Source organism: Mugil cephalus, chromosome 16 (assembly GCF_022458985.1).
Source record: "Mugil cephalus isolate CIBA_MC_2020 chromosome 16, CIBA_Mcephalus_1.1, whole genome shotgun sequence".
Lineage (NCBI taxonomy): Eukaryota > Metazoa > Chordata > Actinopteri > Mugiliformes > Mugilidae > Mugil > Mugil cephalus.
The window spans coordinates 1,961,182-1,972,478 of record NC_061785.1 but is presented as its reverse complement, the minus strand read 5'-3'; the positions used below and the strand labels follow the sequence as shown (position 1 = coordinate 1,972,478).

The 11,297-nt window shown below is 42.2% G+C and overlaps 2 protein-coding genes across 2 annotated transcripts; both read left to right on the top strand.

Annotated features, from left to right (window-relative positions):
- Positions 1-86: 86 nt before the first annotated feature.
- Positions 87-4,462, top strand: LOC125022658 (gastrula zinc finger protein XlCGF57.1-like). Its single transcript, XM_047609506.1, has 2 exons — positions 87-994; positions 2,339-4,462. Exons 1-2 carry the CDS (start codon positions 874-876, stop codon positions 3,979-3,981), a joined length of 1,764 nt encoding a protein of 587 aa, XP_047465462.1. The 5' UTR covers positions 87-873; the 3' UTR covers positions 3,982-4,462.
- A 3,117-nt stretch (positions 4,463-7,579) lies between these two features.
- On the top strand, positions 7,580-10,800 carry LOC125022660 (zinc finger protein OZF-like). Its single transcript, XM_047609509.1, has 2 exons — positions 7,580-7,769; positions 8,166-10,800. Exons 1-2 carry the CDS (start codon positions 7,649-7,651, stop codon positions 9,257-9,259), a joined length of 1,215 nt encoding a protein of 404 aa, XP_047465465.1. The 5' UTR covers positions 7,580-7,648; the 3' UTR covers positions 9,260-10,800.
- Positions 10,801-11,297: the final 497 nt, after the last annotated feature.

Here is an 11,297-nt window from a genome sequence, read left to right as displayed (position 1 = left end):
CAAACGAGAGGCTCGTTATCAGGCCTCTGCAGAGATGGATGATCATTGGAATCAGGTGTGTTGGAGCAGGAAACATATAAAACACGCAGGGCAGCGTTCACTGAGGACCAGGACGGGCAAACACTACGCTAGAGTCTGACTCCAAACTCAAGATCATATCAGCATTGTTGCTATAATCTGGCATATTTACATCTATTGCTGCCTGAACAGATGTTTATTAATGTTCATTAATGTCCCTAGCAAATAAATACATGAATAAGGGTTTGAAAAATGGAAAGAAGACACGTTTGGCATTAATTAAAATAAAACAAATAAAATTTAAAAATAATAATAATTTAAAATATACATTTTAAATGTTTCCCAAATGTTTTTTTCAGTTTTGCTAGTTTTTAATCTCTTTAAGATTTCATAAACGGGAAAAACGGAAAAGAGGCTGTGTTGCCATGGTGACACGTTATAATTATGATTGATTATTATAATAATTTATTATATATTTGCCTTAAAAATCCTGACAGAAACACTACAAACGTGTCTTTAAAACTTCATAAACAGATCACAAAGTTATTTTATTTGTTTTAAAAAAACCAAAAAAAACGGAAGTGTCCTGGAGGCTGTGTGTTGCCATGGTGACGCCGTAAAGGCGTCCGTGCCGGCGCCTGATGAGAATTCGTCAACAAGTCGTTTTGCAGGATGGATCCAGAGAGCGTTTCTCTGTTAGAGTTCGTATCCAGCTCCTAGAACCCCCCCACGGATCCAGGGGGGACAGGATGGACCCGGTTCTGAGCGGAGGTCGGCGGTGATCGGTTCTGCGCAGGCCCGAATCATCTACAACGGTCCTCTCCGGTTTATTCCTAAAGGACGAGCGTGGACACCATGAACCAAGTGGATTATCTCCACCAGCTCGACACTGGGAGTCTGACTTTGGAGGAGAAGCTGGAGATTAAAGGTCTCGGTGTCCATCAGCCGCAGGATGTCGGTAGAAACCAGACCACTGGTAAGAAGAGCCTCACATTTAACGGGGCTAACGGCTACCTGCTAGCCTGTTGTAGCGGAGAGTGAAAAAAACACACAGAACAAAAACAATAATCAGCTTCTTATTTATATTCACATAAAACAACCTAGTTAGTAGAATTATTTAATTAGTAATTCAGTGCCAACCAGTGACTGGGCTTTAAAGGAATGGACTAATTGGCAAAAGGCGGAACTGAAGAGCGGTGGGACCGTGCAGCACCCGGACGGTTAGAGTGAGCGCACCAATGAGAAATCATGTTCAGCTTCAAACAAATGTCTCAAAGGCTAATTTTGAGTTAAAATAAGTCATAAATACTTTGCTGTACAAGGAAAAGCTCGTGTATTTTGTGAATATTTTTGTATTTATTCTTCCAAGTCTATTTCTATGAGGTGAAGCTACTGGACAGTGAATTTCCATCGGGATAAAGAAAGAAAGAAAGCATCCATCCATCCATCCCATCCCATCATTTACAGAGGAATAACACTCGAGAAACACAAATAAAAACATTAAAATAAAATAAAAAATCTAATAAAATAAATAAAAATATTAAAATAAAATTAAAATCTAAGTAGAAATCTAGTAAAATAAAATAATATAAGCAAAAATATGTGCAAACTTAGCATATGAACAAAAATATATAAGAAACAGAGACAGAAATAACATAGATGTTCCACAAAGCTTGACTAAGGTCGACTGGCCTTGTAGGATTTCTTGAAGACGTTTGGCCGCTCATCCGAGTAACTTCTTCAGTTCTGATGAACCAGTGGGAAATTAACATAGATGTTATATCTATAGGAAAGTTTAATAAACGCCAATAATTAACATGTAACATCTGTTATAAAATGATGAATACAGCTGGATTGAGAATGGGATGAATGAAGTTAATATGTTAATAAATAAATATAGAGTGTGAAACCATGTAATACTCCAGGTCCTACTGTGTTAAATATAAGTACAAGTACTGTTACTACAACTACTGTACTACTTCACTGAAACGTATTCTGACACGTCTGTTTCTACGTGGTTTTACTTTAAAGTTAAATAAAAACGTAAACACACCTGTAGGGAATTAGAAAAATGTTTTAAACCTGAAGCCATTTCTGATTTCTTCATGTTGACTGGTTGATGTGACGTTTCTATGCATCATTTGTCTCATTACAAACATCCACACACAGGTTCCTTTAGTCGTGATAAGAAAACGTTCCTGTTTTAACACAGAACATGTTTCTAACGGACGTAGTTTAATGAAAGAAGGCGTAACTTCGCTCTGATGGAATATGCTGCATGTGAAGTCGTCGCTGTCTCTAATGAATGTGCATGTTTCAGTGTTACCTGCAGACGTCCAGCAGCTGATCGTGATTAAAGAAGAGTTTCCCTGGAGCCCCAGACATGAGGAGCAGGAACCACAGCTCCTCCATATAAAGGAGGAGCAGGAGGAACTGTTGACCAGCCAGGAGAGAGAGCGGCTCAGTGGGGAGGAGGAGGAGGAGCAGGAGGAGCAGGAGGAGGAGGAGGAGGAGGAGGCCAGCGTCCCATTCACTGCTGCTCCTGTGAAGAGTGAAGGCGATGAAGAGAATCCTCAGTCCTCACAGCTTCAACAAACTGAAGGTAACTCAGACGTAGAGTCTCCAACCAGCAGCTTAAACGGACAAATGAAAATAGAAACAGAAGAAGACGACGTTAGAGACCGAGAACCAGGCAAGAACCCTGATCTCAAGCAACATTTACCACCAAACACTGATGAAAAGGCCACAGACTCATCTCACACCGATCTCAGTGATGACGATGAAGATGATGATGATGATGATGATGACTGGCAGGAACCACTGTCGGATTCTGCCCCTGAAACTGGAGATAGTGACAATAATGGGAAGAAAACCAGAGCATCAGAGTCTGGGTTCGGTACCAACGCTGGTGACGGACGATTCCCGAAAAAGGCGAATCTGAAGAGAGACGGGAACATTCAAAGCGGAGACTGTGGTGTTTGTGGGAAAATCTTCACGAGACGGGGAGATCTGAAGAGACACATGAGGGTCCACACGGGAGAGACGCCCTTCAGCTGCTGTATATGTGGGAAACAGTTTAAACAACAGGGAGTTCTGACGAGTCACATGAGGATTCACACGGGGGAGAAACCGTTTGGCTGCGACGTCTGCGGGAAAAGATTCATACACCAATCCAACCTGAAGTCACACGCCAGAGTCCACACGGGGGAGAAGCCGTTCGCTTGTGGTGTTTGTGGGAAAAGATTTACTGAACAGGGGAGTTTAAAGAGACACGAAGGACTTCACACGGGGGAGAAACCGTTCGGATGCGGTTTCTGTGGTAAAAGGTTCAGCCGGAAGACGCACTTCGAGACGCACATGACGGTTCACACGGGGGAGAAACCGTTCGAATGCGGCTTCTGTGGGAAGAAGTTTAGCCAGAAAACTCATTATAAGATCCACGTGAGAGTCCACACGGGAGAGAAACCCTTCAGCTGTGACGCTTGTGGAAAAACGTTTGGGCTCCAGTACAATCTGAAGAGACACATGAGAGTCCACACGGGAGAAAAACCCTTTGACTGCGACGTGTGCGGGGAAAGATTCACGGAACAGGGGAGTCTGAAGCGGCACAGCGGCGTTCACACGGGAGAGAAACCCTTCAGCTGTGGCGACTGTGGGAAAACGTTCAGTCGCAGCACACATCTGAAAAGACACGTGCGAGTGCACACGGGGGAGAGGCCGTTCGGCTGCGACGTTTGTGGGGAAAGATTCACCGAACAGGGCGTCCTGAAGGGTCACCTCAGAGTCCACACCGGGGAGAAACCCTTCGGCTGTGACGTCTGTGGGAAAACATTCAGACATCACTACACTTTAAAAAGACACACAACTGTCCACACCGGGGAGAAACCGTTTACATGTGCAGTCTGTGGCGAAAGGTTCACTCGACAAGGGAACCTGAAGAGACACATGAGAGTCCACACATGATGGGTGCTGAATGACTGTATCACTGTATCTGTATGACTGTATGACTGTATCTGTATGACTGTATCACTGTATGACTGTATCTGTATGACTGTATCACTGTATGACTGTATCACTGTATGACTGTATCTGTATGACTGTATCACTGTATGACTGTGTGACTGTGTGACTGGAGGATCTGCTGTGGAAAGTTTGTTACATAAACGTCAGTAAGAGACTCACCCACCCTCTGTGTTTGTCTTCATTTTGTCTCGTTAGATTTTTCTTGTGGGGAGTTTAAAACATCCCCGACTATTTATTCTGTCTTTGTGTCTTTGCTGTAAAACTGTTTGCAGAGATTCTTCCTCTTTCAGGACGGTGGAAATCTGGAAGAAATAACTCGAAGCTTTTCATCATTGTCGGTGTGTGAAAACAAAGTGTGTGTGATTTACACAAGTATGAAAGTCAGGAATAAAAAGCTTTGAAACATCATTCAAATTGAAAACCCAAAGTGATTTAGAAGGATTAGTTCTTATAGTCTGTCAGAAAACATTTATATATTTCATTTATTGGACATTCTCTTAAAGAAAATAATAAAGTTTTAATGTTTCAATAATTAGGAAGAAATTATTCTCAACTACCTGTCAACAAAAGACTCTGACACAAACTGAGTAACAAGAGGAAACACTTTTCCTCAGGGCCTTTAAAACTAGGCCTGTGATAATAATAATAATGAAGATGATAATAATAATCTATTGTGCTTGTGCTGTCATGTGTGTAATGGTAAATCAGGACAGTGTGAAGTTTCATTAAGGTGAAAATGAATGAAGCATGAAAAGGTTCAGTCCATGTGGTGAGTAAACATCTGGTTTTGTGTAAATAAAAGCTTCTGTTCTAAGGACGTTCATTAAAAAAAAGGCATAAATATGTATCGATGTTAAGCGCATTTAGAATGAATGATGTGTTTCATGACGTGGGGAGTAGAGTCGGGGTTTTGTACCAACGTGGAAACTGACTGAGACGTAAAGGTGGTTGTGTATTGGTTGTGTGTTCGCGCAGAGCAGGAGTTTAGGTGATGAAGTGTTTTAACAGAGACTGACAGAGGTTATGTTACAATGAAAAGCACTCACTCATGTAACCGTGGTGAAAAGGCTGTGAAGTTTGTGTATATGGAGGTGGAAATAGAAATGATGCAGTGAAAGCAGTAAAGATGTGTAAAGACTGATGCTAAAGTGTGATTTATCAGTGATAGTTTGGCAGAAAGTCGGTGTGTTAGACTGAAACCTGGTTTCCTTGCTCAGCAAAACGACATTAAATTATTACTAATTAATATGCAAATACACACAAATGAATTATAGCATAACTATAGAAAAGTCTCAGCGACAGTTTAACGGTTGAGAAAATAGATGAAATAGAGAAAAGAAAGATAAAATAGAGGGAAAGTAAGTATGAAATCAGGTTTAGTTGTAAAAAATGATGGTTTGGAGATAATTATGTCTATGAAGTGACGTAGTGTTAATGAGGAGGATGAGTGTGAGATGTGTGTTTGACATCCTGATAGTAACTGACCTGAAAACGAGGTGAAGTTGGTTTCATATTCAAAATAAGAAACAGTGTCTTTTTTTCAATACCTCCTCATGTGTCATGTGACCCAGTGACTCCAAATCAATGCAGAATAGTTCTCCTGTGTAGAACCAACCACACACACGTTTTACACACATTGTATGCGCACTCTACTCTATATGATTGTTTAAAGGAAAAGCCAGTATTTCCTGGAATAGAGTTTACATACAATGGGTGTAAAAAAATGTACCTGTTTAATGCTCGGAACATTCACATTGACCACGGTGAGTTCTGTAGGAACGTGTCCACAGGGCGGGACAGACAGGACCACCTGTGTGAGGACGTGGGCTCTTTGTGTTTGACAGTAAATAACCGTGACCGTGCAGCAGACGGTGAAAGTCAGAGGCCTTGAAGACGTGACCGTGTGTCGCAGCAGTTCGTGGCCAGATTGGAGAAAGTGTCCCTTAGTTATTTTACAGGTAAGTTTCTTTGTTTGTTTTTGTTTTTTAGAAAAGTGGAGTATGTCATGATTTCTAAATGTAAGAGCGTTCCGATCCAAGTGCTGTGTCTGGTTAGTAAAGCAGTGAAATGGTCACTGGGTTGTATTTGGTTATGATTGTTTGTGGTTTTTTAAACAGGTGCAGGTGAAGATATTAACCTGGTGCCGTGATCAGCTGGAGGCTGCAGGTTCCTGAGGGAACTGAAGACTTTTCACGTCTGTGACCAGAGTGGACAGACCACGCTGACTGTGGGAGGAGAACATCTCGCTGGTGGAAGTGGGAAAGTCCTGGTGGTTTAGGAAGCTGAAGACCAGAAGATGCGCTGAGCAGACAACAACAAGTGACGGACACGATGACGCTGTGTGGACGTTTTATAGGCGTTTTATTGCTAATTATTACTGTGGCATGTGCTGTGGTTTACAGCAGGACTTAAATGTCACGTCCTTACGCCAGCGTGGTCAAAAGTGCAGGATGTTCACGTTAAAGGGCATTTATTTTGCATGGTGCAGTGGCACAGTGAACCTGTGGCTGCAGCTGAACAAAGCTGCTGTGGTGAAGTTTGCCACAGACCAGATGGGGATGTAGCCTGGTGGATGTGCCAACATCATCACCTCCATTAGACTTGTCTAGACTGATACTGACCCAGGGCAGCAGCCTGTGGGACATGTGTCCGGGCAGGACTCAGCAGGACCAAACAGACGCCCATGAAGACGCTGTGGCTCGATATGGAAATCTGTTACACTTCAGTACATATTCAGTATGTGTGTGCTTTTATTTAGTAGATGTTCTGTAATGCTCTTTTTTTTAAGTGCAAAAATCGCACTTCTGTCAACATTGTGTGCTCTTCACTGAAAATGTGTTTGTGTTATTTCAATAAAGGTTTAGTTTGCAGTGAAAGTACAACACTGTTGTGTGTTATTGAAAGTAGCGTGTTTATTTGTGAGACGGGCTGTTTTTTGACAAAACAAGAAGGTGGTAACTGTACATAGAGGTTATGGACCATGGTGTTATGGTCTAGACGGGTTATAAGATGGTAACACCAGGATTGGAACAGAAATACAAACGTGTGTGCGCAACATTGAAATAAGACCTTGTGAATAATGTATAAGGATGTGCGGTAATTAATTAAAAATATTTTTTAGAATATAGTAATAACAGTAATAATAATATAATAAAATATACTTTAATGATTCAAAGGGGAAATAATATAAAAACACTCAAAAGCCGCATGTAAGAAGAAAGATAAATAAGATATATAAAGATTACGTCATCAGACAGCGCTGAGTGATGCTTGGCGCTCAGAACCGTTGCTATGGTGACGCAGTATAATTATAACGATTCTAATAATTTGTATTTATGTATTCGTCTTAAAAATCCTGATAGAAAACACTATAAATGAATCTTTATATCTTTCTATATTATTTCTCTCTATCTCTATCTTTATAAACGCACCACAGAGTTATTTTATTTCTTTGTTTATTTGGGATTGAAAAAAAAAAAGAAAAAAGAACGAAGGGTCCTGTGTGTTGGTGACGCCCTGTAAAGGCGTCCGTGTCGGTGCCTGATGAAAACTCGTAAACAACTAACGGTCCTCTCCGGTTTATTCCTAAAGGACGAGCGTGGACACCATGAACCAAGTGGATTATCTCCACCAGCTCGACACTGGGAGTCTGACTTTGGAGGAGAAGCTGGAGATTAAAGGTCTCGGTGTCCATCAGCCGCAGGATGTCGGTAGAAACCAGACCACTGGTAAGAAGAGCCTCACATTTAACGGGGCTAACGGCTACCTGCTAACACACTGAAGTCAGTGTTAAGTTCATTAACACACATCCAGTTCCTTACTGCTACTGACAGGACATTAAAAAGATGTACAGGATTCCCTCTGTTCATGTTCACATCTTACACACATAGAGTCATGTTGACTAAAAACTACCATGAAGCTTAAACAGAGTAAACGGGAACAATACTCAAGTAAAGGTATCTGTACTAGTAACTACTCAAGTATATATATCAGCAGAAAGATAATCACCATAAACTAATTATCCAATAGAAGGATTGGTGACATTTTTTTGACCAGGAAGTGTATATTCACTGTCCCAGGTGTCCATCGTGAACTTGTGTGTGTCTTTATATCATTACCTGCAGACGTGCATCAGCTGATCGTGATTAAAGAAGAGTTTCCGTGGAGCCCCGGTCTGGAAGAACAGGACCTATATGTGAAGGAGGAACAGGAGGAGTTCTGGTCCAGTCAGGAAGGAGAGCAGCTTCATGGACTGGAGGAGGCGGACGTCACCAGCTTCCCCTTCACTGTTGTTCATGTGAAGAGTGAGGACGATGAAGAGGAGCCTCAGTCCTCACAGCTTCAAGTACCAAACTGGATCCAAACGGACAGAGACGCAGATCTTCCAGAACCAAACAGTCATTTTCAAACAAACACCGATCCTGAGACTTCAGACTCTCCTGAAACCGACGTGAGTGAAGACGAATGGCAGGAGCCTTTATCAGATCCTGGGTCTGACGCTGAAGTCACAGACGGGGGTTGGAAAGAGGTCGGACTTTCAGAGTCGGGTGTAAAACCAGATGAGACGAGTAACGGAGCCAAGAAAACCTTCAGCTGCTCCGAGTGTGGCAAACGTTTCCTCTACAAGCAGTCGCTTCAACGGCACATGACACACAATTCATGTTCTGGACAGAAGCAAAGTGAAGATTCAGAGACGAGAGTCGACGCGGGAGAGAAATCGTTCAGTTGTGACATTTGTGGTAAAAGAGCCAGGAATCAATACAGTCTTAAGACTCACATGAGAGTTCACACGGGAGAGAAACCGTACGCCTGCAACGACTGTGGGAAAAGTTTCAACCGGAAGGAACTTCTAAGGAAACACACAACTATTCACACGGAAGAGAAACCGTTTACCTGCGACGACTGTGGGAAAAGATTTAAACGGAAAACGCATCTCGCGACACATGCAACAATACACACAGGAGAGAAACCGTTTGCTTGCGACGACTGCGGGAAAGGATTTAAAAGGAAAACGCATCTGGCGACGCATGCAGCGATTCACACGGGGGAGAAACCGTTCGGTTGTGACGACTGCGGGAAAAGGTTTAAACGGAGGACGCATCTGATGACGCACGTCACCGTTCACACCGGAGAGAAACCGTTCGGTTGCGCTGTTTGTGGTCAAGAGTTCACACAACCGGGAAGTTTGAACAGACACATGAGGTTCCACATAGTGTAGAAACGTAGCTATATTTGGTTTTGTTATAAAATTATTCAACTTAGAGGCTTGATTTCATTTGGTTCTTTAAGTTTGTTTGAGACTTTTAAACACGTCGTAGATGTGACTGAGTTTGTTCATGAACTGGACGATGAGCTATTACCTTTTTTTCTGGTATATTATGACTTTGTTTGGCACTTTGTTTGGATTTAATGACTCATGCAGCTGCTCATTAACAGGTTAAAGGGTAAATGAACATGTGGCCGACATGAAGCACTTCACCAGCCACAAAGCTGAACGTAAAGTTAACAGAAGTTGACCTCAGAATGATCCAGTCTTGTATTTTTATTTCACTGTGTTAAAGTCGTGTTCTCCTCTGTTGCATTACTTGAAGAAATGATCTATGTTTGAGTCCTGTGACGGGCTGAGAACCTATAACCCGTCTGTCGCCTGGTGACTGCTGCTATAGGCTCCAGTAAATCACAGCCCTACAGAGGATACGTGGGAGCAGAAGATGAGGTGAGAGGATCTGTGTTTGAGGCGAAGCCTCGGTAGAAGAATCGCTGGCTGAGGCGCTGGATTATGAACTAGGATTAGAAAATCAAGGCACTTGGAGAGAGAGATCTGATTTATCTTCTTTAATCAACACGATTCAACAACGTGTGTGTGTGTGCGTCTGAAAATAAAGAAGCGGTGCTAGCAAGAGGCAGAGCTTCCGACTTCTGAGACACCGGCTACTTGACTAACTCAGACTCACACGACACATTTCTCGTCAAAGCAGAAACCAGAACATTGATCAAATTATCTGTAACTAGGGAGAATAAACACTTACATTTCCTCAACAATGAATGCACAACTAGGGAAACGTGCAAAAAGTCCACACCTGCTAAAAGCTTCACACTGTTCATCAGAGTCTGGACATGTCCCGACTCCACAGACAGAGTTCTGGCTTCCACCAGTAGATGGCGCTGTTAGACTTTGACCTATGGGTTTTCTCCCAGTCTGTGAACTTACATGTGTTATTAACATGAGGCAGACACGTCGTGGTGCTTTGAGCTACGTCTAGTTTACATGTAACGTGTAGGACGTACGGTACTTATGCAGTTATTGGTTTTAAAAAGAAAAAGTTTTGTGCCGGTGGAGCAGACGGTGCAGCTCATATTCTGAGCGGAGCAGTAAATATGAACACATCACTGCTGTGTTGACCTCTCTTCAGTTGCTCCTGCTAACGTTTGAAACTGTAAATGACGTTGCACCGTGTTATTTGAATGACCTGGTGACTCTTTGCCCCCAACGAACTGATCTGTTCAGTGTTCACAAAGTCACTAAAAAGGCTTCAGCTTCCTGTGCAGCAGTGAAATGGTTCCTGACATGTTCTACTGACGGATCAAAGCTGAGGTAAAGATCCACTTCTTTACCGATTCTTATGAGACTTAATGTGTTTTTTTTTAACTGTTTTTGTCGTTTTAGCCTGTGTTTTATTTCTGATGATCTGTTTAAACTGCATGTTCCTCAGTCTGATTGAAAGATCTTTATAAATAAAATGATTATTATTGAAGTTACAGCTGCACTGACGTCAGCTCAAGGCCGAGGTGTTTACAGCCTGGAGGCGACAGTGTGACTCTGTGTAATGTTATTCTCAGTTTACTTTAATTGTGAAGCAGGAAGCTGAGTGTGACAGACAATGTTTGAGCTCATATTAGAGAAACAATATTTTATGAATTTATTTTTGTACGATTGGTCCAAGTTTTACTTGATGAGCTCAGATGAGTTGGAACAAACGTGCTGTTTCTCTGATTCCAAACTCGTGCAACAAGAAGAACAAGAAATCTGTGTGACGCCGCTGGTTCTCAGAACTACAAACTGTTTCCTCTTAGATTCTCAGTCTAGTCCCACATCTGTTTGAATTATTGATGTAAACATTTACAGTTTATTCCTACTTAGATACGTATGAATGGTTTTAAATATAAGATGCCAGGAACATGAGGAACAACGTCCACCGCTCTTTACACGACACCGTAGTCAGACAGAGACGCTCTTCAGAGACAGGCTGCTGCTC

Bases quoted from the DNA above. Each gene is read 5' to 3' on its own strand.
- LOC125022658 (XM_047609506.1), top strand. From the start codon at position 874: ATGAACCAAGTGGATTATCTCCACCAGCTCGACACTGGGAGTCTGACT. The intron at 995-2,338 runs GTAAGAAGAGCC...TGCATGTTTCAG, and splicing joins CGGTAGAAACCAGACCACTG to TGTTACCTGCAGACGTCCAG.
- LOC125022660 (XM_047609509.1), top strand. From the start codon at position 7,649: ATGAACCAAGTGGATTATCTCCACCAGCTCGACACTGGGAGTCTGACT. The intron at 7,770-8,165 runs GTAAGAAGAGCC...CATTACCTGCAG, and splicing joins CGGTAGAAACCAGACCACTG to ACGTGCATCAGCTGATCGTG.